Raw genomic sequence first — 18,117 nt, forward strand, 5'->3', positions numbered from 1 at the left:
CTCACACCCCTGCGCCATGCGCCGAGCCTGCAGTGATGTGCCCCACCCTGTGGGCGAGAGATCGGAGCAGAACGGAACATTGCTGCTTCCCACAACAGCGTGACCCAGGCTCCAGCCGGCCGGGAGCCCGGGGCCCGGCGCCCGCAGGATGGGAGGGGACCTCACGCCCCTACGTCCCGCTGGCTGGGAGCCCCGCCCCCCCGACGGGAGGGAGCCCCGCGACCCAGCCAGCTGGGAAAGGCCCGGGGCAGATTATTGGCACATCCCCGCCGCAGACACGCCCCCGGCCCGTCGCTAGGCAACGCCGCTGCGCGCTCACGCGAGGGCCAGCTGCCCGCGGCCCATGACGTGCTCTCGCGCCGCACCACCGCCGCGCGCTCCGGCGTCCAGGGGGCGGGGCCGAAGTCTGGGGGCGAACGCGGCAGGGCACTTCCGGTGTGCCCCGGAAGGAGTTGCTCGGCCGACGTGCGGGGTGCGCAGCGACCTGTTTCAGTTTTGGCCGCTGCTTGATCCGCTGCGGGGAGGGGGAAGCGGCCCGAGTCCAGCACCGGGGTCCGGGCGGGTGAGGCGGCGCCATGGCGGATGTGACTGCGCGGAGCCTGCAGTACGAGTACAAGGCGGTGAGTGGGCGCGGCCGCCCGGGTGCGGGGGGGAGCAGGGGCCCGGGGGGGGGGAGAGCGGCGGGGGAGCCCGGAGGGGGGAGGGAAGAGAAGGGGAGCAGGAGCCTGAGGGGGGTGGGGGGGAGGGAGGGAGTGGCCCTCTTCTGGCCCTGTGTGTAAGTGAGCAGTTCTGTTCCCATCACCACACAACCCTGCCCCCCATTTTCCTTCTAGGAAGGAAACACTAACTCGGACCTGGATGAGCTTTATACAGGCCGTAGTATCGCTGTAAAGTTATGATCAATATCGTAACATATACAAATCGGAAGATAAGAGTCTTGCATCCTTAAAACATGATCCTGGAAACCCTGGGTTGTGGGGTAACTCTGGTAGCCTGCAAGGTGCTAATGCTTGGCATGCGTTAGGCTCTGCTATGTACATGCAGTGTGGGGAAGCATGGTGGCTGTGGGAATCATTACTTAAATTGCCCGACAGTTATATGTTCACAGGCATGAGGGGCTAGCCTTGCATTTGATTATCTAAATTTATAAAAGAAACACCCTTGACCCTGCTTCCCTCTGCAGCTACTGCCCCTTATCCCTTTCATCCCTGAGGTCACTGAAATTCTGTCTCTAACTGCTGCATGGTGTTCTTTTCCTTCAGTTGCATCCTAGATCCTGCATAATATCCCTAAAATGCAGCCTTTCTTATTTCTCCAGTCACACAGATAAAACTCTTGTTCAAGCTCTCATCTTACATCTTGATTATTGTAACATCCTTCTTTCTGGCCTGGACTACTGCAGTCTTGCCCCACTCATATCCATTCAGAATGTGGCTGCAAAGATCATTTCCCTAATCTGTCACTTTGACCATGTCACCCTTTTTTTTGCATCCCTCACTGGGTCCCCCTTTATCATAGGCAGGTGCTGACTCTGTGGCTGCTCTGGGGAAAAAATGGTGGGTGCTGAGCACCCACTGGCATCCCCCCTATCAGAACCTCCTCCTGCCCGCTGGCGGGCCCTGCCGATCAGCACCTTCCGCCCAGCGCTATAAATTGTTTTGCAGTGTGCGGGAGGTTCTGGGGGGGAGGGGTGGGAACAGGCAGTGGGGATGGGGCCTTTGGGAAGGGGTGCACCCCGCCCCCCCCCGGCACATTGAAAAGTAAGCGCCTGTGCCCTTTATTGTATCAAATATAAGCTGCTTGTCTTCACTTACTTTCAAGGTTCTTCACGGTCAATTCCCACCCTACATATCATCTCTCATTCGCTCTTGAGCTGTTGACTCCTGCCTCCAATTGGCTACTGCTACCATCCGCTTGTCTGAAAATTTAACAAGCATCTTCATGCTTTCCCTGTACTGCCCCTCCCCCTTGTGACACTCCCTGTAAATATTTGCAAGGGTACCTCATTATCTTCCTTCAGCTCTCTTCTCAAAATTGCCTTTTGCAGTATGGTGTACAAAAAGCCTGACAGGCGGTAGTGTGCTGAGACCACTGATGATGGCCACTCATTGTTTCCTTATGCTCTGCTGTCTGTATCCATTTGTTATCTCTGGCTTTATACTTGGATTGTAAGCTTTTGGGAGCAGAGCTTGTCTTTTTTGTTCTGTTTGTGCAGTGCCTAGCACCATGGGGTCTGGGCTCATGACTAGAAGTCCTAGGCGCTACAGTAATGATGATAATGTGTGGGAGTTTGTTTGGGGTGGCCACGGGCAATAATGAAACGTACTACTGGCCTGGCTGGGGTTGTAGAGATTGTTGCATTGGTTTCTTCACACCTTTTACCTGTTCTCTTGTGCTGTGATCCCTCCAGAACTCTAACCTCGTACTTCAAGCTGATCGCTCCTTGATCGACAGGACCCGCCGAGATGAGCCTACGGGGGAGGTGCTCTCTTTGGTTGGGAAGCTGGAGGGCACTCGAATGGGTGACAAGGCTCAAAGAACCAAACCCCAGATGCAGGAAGAGAGACGAGCAAAGTGAGTGGGTTACACATGAATTTGTCTTTCAGAGCTTGGGGTTCTAAGAGACTAAATGAACACAGAGCATTGAATGAGAGCATCTTGACTGCAGCACGGTATTCAGGAGTCTAATGCTGAAAAGCTTGTGTTGGATCTAGCCCTAGGAATTTAAAGTATTTCCACACTGCCTGGGTTTCAGAGATTATCGTTAAGGATAGAATTTAATCATGGAGGTCATGGATTCGATGACTTTAATGAACCTCCATGACTTCTTTGGCTCCAGCCCCTGCAGCAGGGTCTGGAGCTATCCGTCTCATCCCTCCCAGTTATTTTCAGTAAAAGTCATGGACAGGTCATGGGCTTCCATGAATTTTTGTTTATTGCTTGTTTGACCTGTCCATGGCTTTTACTGAAAATAACCATGACACAATCTTAACCTTAATTATCATACAGTTATCAAGGAAAACCTTAAAGCTTGTGCTCTTAAAGTGATACCTATTCATAGCCCTCCTCAATATTGCTTCTTATGTAAGTTCGGCTGTTTACTCTTGATTTGGTTTTACTTGCAACTTATTCTATACACCTTAGCTATGGACATGATGACAGTGCAGATAGCGTAACCCTATAGAGAATGATTCTGTTACTGCACAAATGCGGGAAGGAGCCGTGAAGGTTGCCTTGAGGAACGTCAACTCAAAATTCCATGACTTTAAGATCTTAATTGCATCAGACATAATGCTGAGTTAATGTTCTTGCGTCTGAGTATTGCAGACAGTGTGCTGCTGTGGATAAGGAGAGTTTCCCATGAACTGGCCGGGCAGCAATACTTTCATTTGTTTCAAGTTCAGTAAAAATTAACTTCTTGTGCCATGGATAGAAAATACATTTGACAGGATACTGTCAGGCTTTTAAAAAATATCATGTTTTAAAAAAATCTTTGAGATACTAATAGCTTGAATTATTAAAAAAACTCTTTGCCACCATTTATGCCAAGTGCTTACTTTCTAATTTTGCTCTGATTGACTTGTATGATGTTTTCCTTGCCCTGCTTTCTAGGAGGAGGAAGCGTGATGAGGACAGGCATGATATCAACAAAATGAAGGGTTATACGCTGCTCTCTGAGGGCATTGACGAGATGGTGGGCATCATCTACAAACCCAAAACCAAGGAGACCCGGGAGACCTATGAGGTGCTGCTAAGTTTTATTCAGGCAGCCCTTGGGGACCAGGTAAGGATGTGCATGGACCTGTGAGGGTATCTTTTCTCTAACTGCTTGTAATGTGTGTACACATCAACCGAGTGGAGTTGTCAGAACTCCGTGTGTGTGGTAGGGGCAAATAGCTGGCAGAGCTGTAGTTCAGATCAGTCAGTAAGCTGGTCTTTGGATCCTTGATTGCTAATCCTTCCGTTTCAAGCTAGTGAGATGTATAACAACTTGTGGGTGCTAAAGCTCTTTACCTGAGATACTGTCTCCATAGGACCCTAGACAAATCCTCAGAGCCACCTGAGTGACTGCCTTTACTGTAAGGTGGGATCTGACTTCTGAGCAGGGTCATGGCTGTTACTGTTCCTCATGTGCTGGCACAGTGCTGCAGTGTTTTAGAGGGGAATGCTTCCAGATCGGTCGTTTTTCCATGGAGATAATTATTGTAGACAGAAAGCTGGAAGCATTTAGTCCATAAATGTGAGCCAGTCTTTTAGTGCCACTGCTGAGCAGTGGCAGTGCTTATCCCAGGTGGGAAATGTGCAGTTCGGTACATGGAGCATCCCCCAAATTAGGTGTGTTGCAGCTGTTCTCATTTCTTCTGCAGCCACGTGACATTCTCTGTGGAGCAGCGGACGAGGTCTTAGCTGTATTGAAGAACGAGAAGCTGCGTGACAAAGAGAGGCGGAAGGAAATTGATTTGCTGTTAGGACAGACGGACGACACCCGCTACCATGTGCTGGTGAACTTGGGCAAGAAGATCACAGACTATGGTGGTGACAAGGAGATCCAGAACATGGGTAGGGATCACCCTCGAGCTTGGGCCTGGACTGCTCCCTTGTATTATCTCAGAAATCACAGTATATGGGTTATCAGCATGTCATATTTCAATAGCTGGCGCACAGACGGGGCACAGTGCCTGTATGCAGGGAGGTTAGAAAGTGTTTTAAACTGAGATGGGGCTTAAAAATGTTTCTTTGGGGCTTGGTGGTAAATAGTTATTGCACTTGGAAACTAAGGGCTACACGCTAGCCCAGGGGTGGGCAAACTTTTTTGGGCCAAGGGCCACATCTGGGTGGGGAAATTGTATACAGGGCCGGGGCAGGAAGTGCAAGGTCTGAGGGGGGGGTGCGGTGTACAGGAAAAAGCTCAGTGCAAGGGATTGGGGCAGAGGAGGAGTGTATGAGGGGGCTCAGGGAAGGGGGTTGGGATGCAGGAGGGATGTGGGGTGCAGCAGGGGATTGGGGTGTACAGGGGAGTGGGGTGCGGCAGGGGGTTGGGGTGCGAGGTGCAGGCAGGAGGCTTAGGGCAGGGATTTGGGGGGTGGAGTGCAGGAGGGGTTAGGGCTCCGGCCCGGCACCGCTTACCTAAAGCGGCTCCGGTGTGGTATTGGCGCGCACCGGGAACAGGGCAGGCTCCCTGCCTGCCTGCCCTGTCCCCCACCCCGCGCCACTCCAGGAAGTGCTGCGGCCCCTGGGAGAGGTGGGACGGATGGCTCTGCATGCGCTGCCCTTGCCACACCTCCAGGTACCTCCCCCGAAGCTCCCATTGGCCACGGTTCACCATTCCCAGCCAATGGGGGCTGCGGGGGTGGTGCCTGGAGGCATGGGCAATGCACAGAGCCTTCTCCCCCTCCACATTCCCCCCAGGGGCCGCTTCTGAGAGTGGCGCAGGCCCCCGCGGCACCACGGAGGGCAATCCCAGGGCTATAGTTTGTCCTCCCCTGCGCTAGCCTAAGCCATGCATACAACTCCCAGAGACATCTATGGATAATGTTTAGTTTTTCTGTTCAAATCCTGATTCAGTCATAAGTAAAACGAGTGATATTTTCTCCACTTAGCCTCTAGTGGGAACATATCTCTGAGTGTGCTCCCCATGCTTTAGCGGGTACTGGGGCTCTTGCATTATAGTGGTGCAAAAGGAAGATAACTGGGTTGAGCTTGGGTTGCACCCTTCTAACTCCGTCCCCCTTTGCAGATGATAACATTGATGAGACGTATGGAGTGAATGTGCAGTTTGAGTCTGATGAAGAGGTAAGTGATCAGATGCTTCTAAGGTGGTGGCTGAGCTCCTCTTCTTTGTGCTGCTGGTTGTGGACAGGGCTTGGGGACGTGGGGAGCTGGAGTTTGGCTCTATCTCAGCTTTGTTGGCCAGCGAGGCCGAGCCAGGCCGGAAGATTAGACCCTGCTTCCTGGTACTGGAAGGCTTGGTAAATTACTGTACTATACTGTACCGCCTTTCACAGAAACGTGTATGAATTCTATGGGTTGGCCCACAGACCAGCTGCTTGGTTTTGATCAGCTGTCAGACTTCCTGGCCTCCTCAGCAGTCCCTTTCAGACTGAAACTTGCTCTTGCTCTCCCTGACTTCCTGTTTCCTGCAATGCCTTTTCTAAATGTGAGCCACTTGGGACTATTTCATATAATTGCTCTTCTGTCACACTTACCTGAGTGAGGGTCTGAAAAGAATTGCCTTGTCTGGTTCCTTAAGGGAGAACAATACAGGAACCTCTGAGTCATTGGTAGCACTTATTTTTGAAAGTCTTGGGGTGGGAAAGGATTGAAAGGCCTTGTACGCGCTCACGAGTTCTGAATGCACTTTAACATCACAAGACAGATGAGGGTTGTCTGCAGCGAGCTCAGTGGAAACATGCTCCTTCTAAAACAGAGCGAACCCGAGGGACTAGCTGCCCCAGGGGAGTATTGAGAAGGATAACAGTGAGCCTGAGCAAGGGACCTGACACATAGCCAAGATGGCATCTGTAAGGAACTGTCCCTCTTTCTGCACTAGGCCATAGATGATTACTGCATGAAAGATCTTCCCTCACTCCCATAATTTAGGGGTGCCCAGTTGGCTTGTTACATTATTTTTTCTGCTGACTTTGGCTGCATCTGGTATTGGCCACAACTGAAAGCAAGATGCCAGACTACAGTAATAATGCTCACTTCTGCTGAGCTTGCAGTACAAGGAGCGCCATCCCTGATAACGATCATATCTTCTAAATGGGGAAACTGAGACATGGGATGATGGGACTTGCCCAAAGTCCTGTGATCTGCTGCCTTAACCACAGTATGATTTTTCTGCTGCTGGAGGAAGGACTAGCTCGGCTCTCAGTAGGAATGGCATTTGTTGTACTCCTATCCAAGGTGTGGAGAGCTTCTCCATGAGGTTTTCTGGGGGGAGAGCCATTCACAGGAGCTGTGTGTTCCAACAGGAAGGCGATGAGGACGTGTACGGTGAAGTACGGGATGAGGCGTCTGATGATGACCTGGAGGGGGATGAGGCTGTTGTCCGCTGCACCCTCTCAGCCAATGTGAGTTACCAAGTGGGAAGCGAAAGGATACTTTCCTATCACTGGAGGGTTGGCTTGAAGTTGGTGGCTGTATTAAAGCTATGGGGACTTCATTCCTAACTGTGATAGCAGACACTAGTGTGTCAGATTTAGCTGTGGGCCCCCTGCTGGATTGCTGTACGAGAAGCCAACTGCTGAATATTTGGGTGTCTTAAGCCCCTAGGGTCAGAACAGAGTCCAGGCACTGCTGCTGCCTTAGAACCTCCGGGCACGCTCTTGGGGAGCAGAACTTCAATGTGGTATCCCCCTTCTGAGAGCTGTGACCCTACGCCCCACCCCAGAACCGGTGCTGCCCTCACGCTTACCCTGTCGGTTAACACACCCTATCTCAGAACACGAGCTAGGTGGTGGTTTGGGTCCATAGTTTCCTTCTTGGAGCACATGGTAGATGTAATTCGTGAAACACAGACATTTTGCACAGGATTCTAAAACACAATTGTTCTTTCTTTAATAGAGTGAGAAATACACAGATCTATACAAAAATCCAGCATGCATTTCCCTACCTCCATTTCCTCACCGTTCCAGAATATTCTTTGTGTCCAGGGTCCCACTGCAGAAGTGTGTGACTTGTGTTCTGAACCAAAAGCCTTCTACTCCAAGCTTATGCTCTCTAAATACATTTCACCAACCAAGTAACAAGTGTGAACAACTCAAACCCTCTAACAGCCTTGCCCTAGAGTTAGACAGTCTCTTTGGGCACTCTGGTCTATCTTGCCACCCAGGCAAGCATGCCTCTATGATCGATGGTACCTTATACCAAAAATCACAATAATATTCAGGTTACTCCCAGTCCCAAAGGACCAGTCACTTACCCCAGGTCAGTTGTACCTAGGGTGACCAGATGTCCCAATTTTATAGGGACAGTCCCGATTTTTGGGTCTTTTTCTTATATAGGCTCCTATTACCTCCCACCCCCCATCCTGATTTTTCACACTTGCTATCTGGTCACCCTAGTTGTACCCCAGATCTCTTACCAAAGTCAATGCTTGCAGCCAATCCTATATCAAACTAACTAAAGACTTATTAACTAGGAAAAGGAAATGAGAGTTATTTACAAGGTTAAAGCAGGTAATATACACGACAAATGAGTGACAGTGTGACCGGATTCCTGGAGGAGCCAGCTCAAGTCACTCAGTAAGGGTGAACTGCAAAGAATGAGGCAGACAACCCCAAAGCTGGTGGATGTTTCAATACTTAGATTTACCAAGTCAGCACTAAACAGCTTCTGTTATACCTTACTGGTTACTCAGAAGTCCAAAACAGTTCCCTTAAAGTAACCCAGCCTCAGCCTCCATCTAATTACTCAAGTCAGATATGATGAAGATTAATGAAAATCTTATTTCATCATATAAAAGGTTCTACCAATCCCAAGGGATCGGACACATTACCTCCCTGGTTACCCAAATACATGCTTATAGCCAGTTCTTATTAACTAAACTAAAATTCATTAAAAAAGAAAAGAGAGAGAGTATGGTTAAAAGATCAATATACATACAAACATGAGTTCAATTCTTGAGGTTCAGATTTATAGCAGAGATGGTGAGCTTTGTAGTTGCAAAGAGTTCTTTTGAAATGTAGTCCATAGGTTGTAGTCCAGTGTCCAATATGATATCCAGGGTGTACCGGCTTAACTGGGATCTCATCTTGCAACTCAAACTTCCCCTGATGAAGCAGATCTGAGATGACAGAATGAGGACCCCTGGATCTTTTATACAATTTCAGGCCTTTGACAGGTTGGAGTCCGTCAGGGAACAATAGGCCCTTATTTCCTAAGCATCCTCATTAATTAAATAAGTAAAAATAAAATAAAATTGTTCACGCAGAAGGCAATTGCCTGTTTTTCCACCATTCATAGAATATCAAGGTTGGAAGGGACCATAGGAGGTCATCTAATCCAACCCCCTGCTCAAAGCAGGACCAACACCAATTAAATCATCCCAGCCAGGGCTTTGTCAAGCTTGACCTTAAAAACCTGTAAGGAAGGAGATTCCACCACCTCCTTAGGTAACCCATATAGGCGAGGCTAAGGGCTAGTCTACACTGGAAATGCTGCATCAGTGCAGCTGTAGTGCTTCTGAGGAAGAAGCTCTTGTTGGCACAATACAACCACCTATGCGAGAGGCGGAGTAGCTATGTGGGCAGGAGAAGCTCTGCCCACACTGGTGCTTAGGTCGATGTAACTTGTGTTGCTCAGTGGTGGTGGGGGCTTATTCACACCCCTGAGCGGCATACGTTATATCGACGTAAGTGGTAGTGTGTACGAGCGCTAATGCATGCAGCACCGTGCAAGCTAAGGTAGAAGCACTGAACACGTTGTTAAAACTCCAATATCTGCGTTAACAGTACTGACACACAGGCGAGCCAGACTTGTTTCCAGCTATGCATTTATGTTAAGTGAGGCCTGGGGCCTTGGCATGAGCTGGCACTGGGTTTTCCGGCATCATACCCCTCTGTTGCCCAGAACTGCCTGTGGGACTCTCCCACTTTCCCCTGTGAGTCTCTTTAAACCCTGTTCTGTCCTCTTCGTCATGCTGCTGGTAGCTCCTTTTTCTCCACTTCTCTCCAACTTGCAGACGGGTAGGAGGAAGTAGCTTTTCCCAGGTCCAGCAGACTTCCTTAGCATTGCTATCGTTGGGTTAAAGCCTTGTCATTACAATTAAGTGCTCTGTTGTCCCTGGTCTGACTGCTGCCGCCAGGGCTTTGCTCACATACACAATGGCTGGGGGGGTGGGGCAGTAACCAAAGGGCTGTTTGTGCCTGTCCTGGGGACTCAGTTCTGTGTGGGCGAAGGACGGCCGTAAGGAGACACTGCCTGTCTTTCAGCTGGTGGCCTCAGGTGAGCTGATGAGCTCCAAGAAGAGAGACTTGCATCCCCGAGACATCGATGCCTTTTGGCTTCAGCGGCAGCTAAGTCGCTTCTACGATGATGCCATCGTGTCCCAGAAGAAAGCAGACGAGGTGCTAGAGATCTTAAAGGTATGTGGCCAATTATTCTGCCTCTGCGGATGGAGAAGGTTCCAGACTCGGGGCCGGCCTGGCTGGAAGACAGGAAGCTGCCTGGGCAAGTTCTTTACACTTTGGACCTATTTTTCCATATTAAAATTGTTAATACAACCAAACAACTTGCTACTTTGCCACTCTTCCCCTGAGGATACACCCACCGTGTCCCCCTCTGCTGTGAGGACCAGGTTTAACACATGGGCAGACCTTCTCTTGGGTAACAGTTACTGCTGCTTCTGGGAGGCCAACTCTGGGGTGGTGTTCCCCATGCTAACCAGGACCCTGATCCTCACCCCCTTTGACTTCCCTTGGAATTAGGGTGCCCAGTACTTCTCAGGTGCCAGCCCTTCATCTATAGCATTAATGCGGCTCAAATGCCTGTAAACTGCACCAGCATAGATGACCCAGCTGTCGTGCCCCTAGAGGCCTCTTAGGAGGGCGGGAAGAGGTTCTGGGACAGACTGCACTTGTTTAGACTCATCTCAGCAACACTGGCAAACTTGCTCAGAGTCTTGATGGTTACCTGGAGGATCGGGGTTGTCAGTCTGGCGGGTAGCCTGTATTCGCTATGCAGTTAGGTTCTACCTGCTGTGCAGTGGGAGTCTGGGTCCCCCGCCCTCTCCCACGGCGAAGCAGGGCAGCAGATGTAACCAGCTTCTTTCTGTCCCTTCTTTTCCCAGACTGCCAGTGATGACAGGGAGTGTGAAAACCAGCTTGTCCTGCTCCTGGGCTTTAACACCTTTGACTTCATTAAGGTGCTGAGGCAGCACAGAATGATGAGTGAGTACTGGGCACCTCGTTAACCTGCAGTGCTGTTACCCTGGTTCTTTGCCTGTGTGCTGCTCTGGTTGTGCTGCTAGTCACACCTCAGGTTATGTCTGCACTACGGGGATTTACACCAGCACAGGGGAGGCTACGTACCCCGGAGGGTAGATGCAGCCTACGGCGATGGAAGGGGATTTTCCGTCAGTGTAGGAACTCCGCATCCCTGAGCAATGGTAGCTGGGCTGATAGAAGTATTCTTCTGTCGACCTCGTTATATCTGTGTGGGCTTTTAGGGCCACGTAGCTGCGCTTGGGGCATGGGTTTGTCACATCCTTGATTGATGTACGCTGTCCTAAATTTTAAGACCCGGCCTCAGTCAGCTTTCATAGCTGCAACTTTCTCACCTCTCCATACATCTGCCTTCTGTGCAGTCTTTCCTCTGCTCCATGCTTTGTGAAACTTCAGGTGTCTCCTGGTACTCTGTGACTGTTCTCCATCTTGCCCCTTTCTCTCTGACCCTGTGCATTGGGGCAGTTGCCTTCTCTCACCCTCTTTCTCCCTCCAGTCCTGTACTGTACGCTGCTGGCTAGTGCACAAAGTGAAGCCGAGAAGGAGAGGATCATGGGGAAGATGGAATCTGATCCCGAGCTGTCAAAATTTCTGTATCAGCTGCATGAGACGGAGAAGGAGGATCTGATTCGGGTAAGAAGAGCAGAGAGAGCCCATAAGGTCCTTGTTGCATCTGAGCTGACACTATTGAAATAGCACTTTGTATGCATGTCACACACACGCATTTCACTGCAATCACTGAATAAACTGGATTGAAAGGAGGGGAGGGTGCTACTGGGGTCACAGCATAGAGGTATGGTCTGACGATGATGGTTGTAGACTGACCATGCTTCCCCTCTTCATATTAGCCAGATTCAGCTTTGGGTTCAGAGCATTGCGCCAATTTGAGCTGTTACTAATCAGTAGCAGACAGCAGCTTCTGTGTCTCTGTTACGGGGTCCTCTGAGGTGCAGCTCCCTTTGGAGCATGTTGGATCCACTCATTAATTGGAAGGGATTATGGAGGCTTTGAGCATGACATCCTCCATGCTCTGAGGGAGCTGAGATATCCTGACCAGGATCTGATGCTGAGTCATTTTCACTGTAGTGCTTAGCATTGCTCATTAGCCCCCTGGGTCAGTTCCATGCTGTCGTTGTGTTGTCTAATGAATGTTTCCTGTGCCTGGACCCAGCCTGTTCTTACACCCTTCTGCATGGGGTCCGTTGCAGTATGTTCCCCTGGGGGACAGGTGATGTTTCTGGCCCTGGTGGTGGTGGTTTCCAGTGACCATCAGCAGGTGGCTCTGGTTGAATGAATGGCTGTGCTTAAAGGGACTCCCAGCCTGAGGAGCTGCCTCACCAATTAGCTGAAGCTGTGCTATCGCAGTGGGGCAGCAGCTGCTGTTCCCCACCGAGAGGTGTCTGCACCGCGTTAACCTACCCTCTCCCTTTGCATCCAGGAGGAACGCTCTCGCAGGGAACGTGTGCGTCAGTCCCGGATGGACACAAACCTGGAAACCATGGATCTGGATCAGGGTGGAGAGGTGTGTCCCTTAAGGCACCTGTTCTTAGGATGCTCGAGGAACTGCTAGATGAGGGGCTGAATGAGTGCAAGGGGGCTGTTGTTAAATACCCTGATCTAGCGGCCTGCAGGTGGGATGTGTAGGGTTAAGCCCCGATCTGCCTGAGAAGGTATGGGAAGGCAGACTTTCAGGCTGGAGGGAGTGGATGCCATGCTGCCCCTTTAAATATGGGCCCCTCCCATTCTTCTTCTGACCCCCCTTCTGTTTTTTCCAGGCACTGGCCCCGCGCCAAGTGTTGGATCTGGAAGATCTGGTGTTTGCCCAGGGCAGCCATTTCATGGCCAACAAGCGTTGCCAGCTGCCTGATGGCTCGTTCCGCAGGCAGCGCAAAGGCTACGAGGAGGTGCATGTGCCTGCCTTGAAGCCAAAGCCCTTCGGCTCCGAAGAGGTAGGTGTCTCTGTTCCCTTTCGGTCAGCAGTGGGCAGGGTTGGATTACCTAGTGTCCCTTTTTCCCCACGCCGCACAGAGACCTGCTGGCTTTGTGGCACTTCTCGCTCGCAGTGTGCGACTCAGAAGTTGAGGGAGCATCTCCACGACGCGCCCTGGGGCCAGCAGGACTTGGGCCCCTTCCGACACGTGACCCTTAAGGAGCCTGTGCATTAAGCTCTGCTTCCCTGAGATTTCATGTGACCAAAAATGGCTTCTGATCCATTGGTTTCTAGTGCCGGGGATGTGCACCTGGCATTGGTGCCTCTGGCTCCCCTTACACCTTTAAGATGGGCTACTCTGTGGGGCTTGGGGGCACTGTTGCTGCACCTCTGCCAGTCATTTGTGCAAGCTGCTCTGCCAGACCGAGCAAATGAGCATGGGCCATATTCAAGGTTGGGTTCCAGTTCTGGCTGTGCTACTAATTCACCATGTGACTTTGGACAAGTCACTTGGACTCTGTCAGTTTCCCAAGCTGTAAAATGGAGACAGGCAAACCCATGGTGTGAGGAGTCCTTGCTGCTTGTACAGTGTTATGGGTTGTTGTGGTTCGTGCTGTAATCTCTGCTTTGCAGTTGGCTACCCACACTGGCAATCCAAGCTCCCCTGTGAGCTCTGACCCACAGTGGGAACTACCTGGTACACGAGAGGGTGCAGTCTGGGGAATCGGTAGTGTCGGCCCGAAGAGTTAGAATCCTCTATGCTAGTTGACTGCGTTGCTGGTCGCTGCCCAGAGTGATGTGTGAATCTTGCAGATCAGCAGTTGACCTCCCCCAGGCCAAATGCTTTGGTCTAATGGGCCCCATCTGATCTTACTGCCTGTTCTATGACTGCTCTGCACAAAGCATTATGTCCCAGCCACACTGAGAGAGACCAGGAAGCTCCCTGCCATTCCCCAAGGGGTCTCTCTTCTAGATCACAGAGTGCCCTGCTTGTGGCACAATAAAGGGTATGGTCTTTGATGTTAATGATGTTTCCCCTTTTCAGCAACTGGTTTCTGTGGACAAACTGCCCAAATATGCCCAGGCTGGGTTCGAGGGGTTCAAAACCCTGAACCGGATTCAGAGCAAACTCTACCGTGCTGCACTTGAGACTGATGAGAACCTGCTACTCTGTGCTCCCACGGTAAGGATCTGGCCAAGCTGTCTCCTGCCCCAGGAGGCCACCTCATAGATACTCAGTGCCTCCAGCCACTCCTGTTTAGCACAGATTTTGGGTTGTAGCCCAACTGTCTTAGAACATAAGAACGGCCAAATTAGGTCAGACTAAAGGTCCATCTTGCCCAGTATCTTCCAACAGTGGCCAATGCCAGGTGCCCCAGAGGGTATGAACAGAACAGGGAATCAAGTGATGCACCCCCTGTCGCCCATTCTCACCTTCTGGCAAACAGAGGCCAGTGACACCATCCCTGCCCAGCCTGGCTAATAGCCATTCATGGATCATGAATTTATCTAGTTCTTTTTTAACCCTGTTATAGTCTTGGCCTTCACAACATCCTCTGGCAGGGAGTTCAACAGATGGACTGTGCCTTGTGTGAAGAAATACTTCCTTTTGTTTGTTTTAAATCTTTTTTGAGATAGGATGACCACATCTGCACACAGTATTCAAGATGTGGGTGTATCATGGATTTATATAGAGGCAACATGATGATTTCTGTCTTATTATCTATCCCTTTCTTAATGATTTGCAACATTCTGTTTGGTTTTTTGACTGCCACTGCACATTGAGTGGATGTTTTCAGAGAACTACCCACAGTGACTCTAAGATCGCTTTCTTGAGTGGTCAGCTAATTTAGATCCCATCATTTGATATATAGATAGATAGATAACTGGGATTATGTTTTCCAATGTGCATTACTTTGCATTTATCAACATTGAATTTCATCTGCCATTTTGTTGCGCAGTCACCCAGTTTTGAGAGATCCATTTTGTAGCTCTTCACAGTCTGCTTTGGATTTGACTATCTTGAGTAGTTTTATGTCACCTGAGGGAGGGCTGGCTCATACTTCGTGGGGAATCTGTCTTTGGCTGCTGTCAGGAGACTATGGATATGATGGGGCTGATTCAATGTTTGTACCAGGGTGCGACATACCAGGGTGCAGTCCAGACCAGTGGAGGGCTATGTTAACTCGTCTCCTGCATTGGGTGCCTTACAATGCCTTTCTGCTGTAGCTCCTCCTTGGGCTGCTCATAAACAGCCTTCCAGCATGCAAGCCGCAGCCTGACTCTCACCAGCCATGGTTATACTGCAGGGTGACCTCAACATACCCCCAGTCCCAGATTGTCCACCAGAAATATGTGTCCTGTTGCTGCCCAGCACCGAGGAATAATATGCCAGTTTCTTTTGTCCAAGTTATTCAGATACTTTCACTTAAACACACTGGATTAGCTAAAACAGTAAAACAAGTTTATTTGATACAAAGAGGTAAATTTTAAGTGAGTACAGGTAATGAGGCATAGAAGTCAGAAACGGTTACAAGAAAAATAGAGAAGACATTTACTAATACCTGACTTGACTTAAACTAGATTAGATTCAAGCAAAGTTTCTCACCGTGTGCTCCAACAGATTACTGGCCAAACCCCCCAGAGTCCAGTGCCTATTTCCCTTGTCTCTTCAGGCGCAGTGAATGTGATAGAGGGAGATGTCTGGGGCTATTTTGCCCCTCCTTTTTATCCTTTCAGTCCCTCTAGAAAAACATTTCCATCTGAGAACCAGGATCCAAAGTGTCTATGTGGAGAGATGTTCCCTGCTGGTTTTTTTTTTTCACTGTTTGAACTTCCTTTCTCTTCCCTTCCTGCTTGATAACTGTTTCCTGCTTAAATGCAAATTAACCGGAGTACACGCTCCTTTGTTTAGGACAGACCTGTTTGCCAATGTCTTCTTGGGCAGTGTTGTGGGGTTTGAAACGTGCGTTAATAACTCCATACAGGGGAATCTTATAACGTCACGTATCATGTTGCCACACACATTTTACCAGGCCAATACTGATTAGCAAATTATGAGTTTTTAATTGATACCTTACAAGGTGTGCTTTATACAGAGATTATTACAGTGGTGTGTAGGGTGTGACTACAGAGGTGTATTCTGTGCCGCAGGGTGCAGGGAAGACCAACGTCGCTCTGATGTGCATGCTACGCGAGATCGGGAAGCACATCAACATGGATGGAACCATCAACGTGGATGACTTCAAAATCATCTACATTGCACCCATGCGGTCTCTGGTGCAGGAGATGGTGGGCAGCTTTGGGAAGGTAATCGAACAACTTTGCTATGGTTCTGCTAGACCTGTGGGGGAGGGGAAGTGGAGCAAGGACTTGGAGCTTTGCTCCTGTGAGGTCTGTACTCAGAAGGGCCCCAGCTGAGCTCTAGCATTAAAGGGTATCAAGCCTTGAGAGGACAGGGTGTTGTGCCTCTTATTCCCTGTTCTCTTGGGCCTGATGCTTCCATTCCAGGCTTTGTGATTCAGCACCAAAGAGGAAGAATCTGTGTCTTGCTTAATGCCACGGTGTGGAAAACCCTATTTGTAGTCATGGGAGAGGTATGCAATGGTGCATGCGATTTCCCCAAAGGTGCTGCTCAGGACCTTTCATTTCCCGGTCTCCTCACATGCACTGTGCTTGGTCTTTCCTAGCGCCTGGCAACTTATGGCATCAATGTGGCCGAGCTGACTGGAGACCACCAGTTGTGTAAGGAAGAAATCAACGCAACCCAGATCATCGTCTGCACCCCCGAGAAGTGGGACATCATCACCCGCAAGGGCGGGGAGCGCACCTATACCCAGCTGGTGCGCCTCATTATCCTGGTGAGTAGCAGTAATGTCTTCCCCAAGCCCACTGGGAGATGACGACGCTGGCTGTGACTGCACTTCGGGAAGTGCTTCATGGTACCTCAGCCTGAGGGGTTATATCAGGGTCTTTGTGGTTTCTGAGAAGGCCATAATTGATGTGAGACTTCATTGGGGCATGGTGGATAGGTGGGTGTGTTTAAACCTATGCAAGCCCAGCCATGCAGTTCCATCAGGAGTACGAATGAACCAGACATGCAGCAAAGAAGTCAGTCGAGCCTTTCCCCTTTGAAGTCCAGCTCTTCCCACCCCTTTTCTCCTCTAGGATGAGATCCACCTGCTGCATGATGACCGGGGCCCTGTCCTGGAGTCCTTGGTGGCTAGAGCCATCCGCAACATTGAGATGACCCAGGAGGATGTGAGGCTTGTTGGCCTGAGTGCCACTCTCCCAAACTACGAGGATGTAGCTACATTCCTGAGAGTGGACCCCGTCAAAGGCTTATTCTACTTTGATAACAGGTGTGGGAAAGGTTGAGAAGGGCCTTTTACAATCCAGTTGGGGAAGCAGCCAAGGTCTTTGGTGAGATCTTTATGGGGAGGTGGTTTGGAATCTAATTGTCATTAAGCTGATGGTGCCAGGGTTTCATTGGGCATCCAGCCTGGTTTAACTGGCCATGGGATAAGCTTGTGGCTCTTAGGGAAATCGTTAGAATGTGTAGGTGCAGGATCGCACCCCTGAAATGCATCCTGAGGGTATTTTCCTGAGGTTGTGTAGCTATTAGTTTTACTTTAAAGTTAAGATTTTGTTACAGTTATTTTTAGGAAAGGGACAGGTCACAGGCAACAAACAAAAATTCACAGAAGCTTGTGACCTGTCCCTGACTTTCACTAAAAATAACTGACAAAATGGGTGGTCAGGGGTCAAGCACCTACTCTCGCTGCAGCTCTAGGGTGTCTCAGGCGCCTGCAATGGCTTGGAGTTCCAGGGCCCTCAGTTGGGAGCTGCGGGGTCCCCCAGCCAGCTGATAGCTCCAGCCCCACCACCCCAGGGTTGAAGTGGAAAATGTCATGGAGGTCTCTGGAAGTCAAAGACTCTGTGACATAATCTTAGCTTTAGTTATACTCATACCTGGGTTCAGAACATAAGCTGGGAAGGGGAGAAAAGGGATTCTCCATCCCAATCTGCTGGGGAAGCTTTGAATGGCTCTGAGGCGGCTTGCAAAGTTTCATCCATATCTGAGGATGTGCATCCAGGGAATGGACTCAAGTGACAGTCGAATACTGCTGCCGTAGAACTAAAACAAGGAGGCAGTGCTTGGCCAGAACGTGATTCACTGAATCTTCGTGTGTTGGGCTAGAACAGGAGGGCATTTAGCATGGAGTCTCTGCGAAGGGGCAG

General features: G+C 50.1%; 1 protein-coding gene across 1 annotated transcript in view; it reads left to right on the forward strand.

Annotated features, from left to right (window-relative positions):
* The first annotated feature begins 441 nt into the window (after positions 1-441).
* The window catches only part of SNRNP200 (small nuclear ribonucleoprotein U5 subunit 200), a 39,125-nt gene continuing 21,449 nt past the window's right edge, over positions 442-18,117 (forward strand). Inside the window, exons 1-15 of the mRNA XM_050937384.1 lie at positions 442-620; positions 2,411-2,574; positions 3,613-3,784; positions 4,368-4,560; positions 5,738-5,793; positions 6,975-7,073; positions 9,936-10,088; positions 10,793-10,892; positions 11,443-11,579; positions 12,385-12,468; positions 12,722-12,895; positions 13,922-14,059; positions 16,030-16,185; positions 16,566-16,736; positions 17,044-17,237. Of these exons, the coding sequence (XP_050793341.1) occupies positions 576-620; positions 2,411-2,574; positions 3,613-3,784; positions 4,368-4,560; positions 5,738-5,793; positions 6,975-7,073; positions 9,936-10,088; positions 10,793-10,892; positions 11,443-11,579; positions 12,385-12,468; positions 12,722-12,895; positions 13,922-14,059; positions 16,030-16,185; positions 16,566-16,736; positions 17,044-17,237 (2,036 nt within the window). The 5' untranslated portion in view covers positions 442-575. The remainder of the gene's footprint in view (positions 621-2,410; positions 2,575-3,612; positions 3,785-4,367; positions 4,561-5,737; positions 5,794-6,974; positions 7,074-9,935; positions 10,089-10,792; positions 10,893-11,442; positions 11,580-12,384; positions 12,469-12,721; positions 12,896-13,921; positions 14,060-16,029; positions 16,186-16,565; positions 16,737-17,043; positions 17,238-18,117) is intronic.

The sequence above is a fragment of the Gopherus flavomarginatus genome, chromosome 2, assembly GCF_025201925.1.
Source record: "Gopherus flavomarginatus isolate rGopFla2 chromosome 2, rGopFla2.mat.asm, whole genome shotgun sequence".
NCBI lineage: Eukaryota > Metazoa > Chordata > Testudines > Testudinidae > Gopherus > Gopherus flavomarginatus.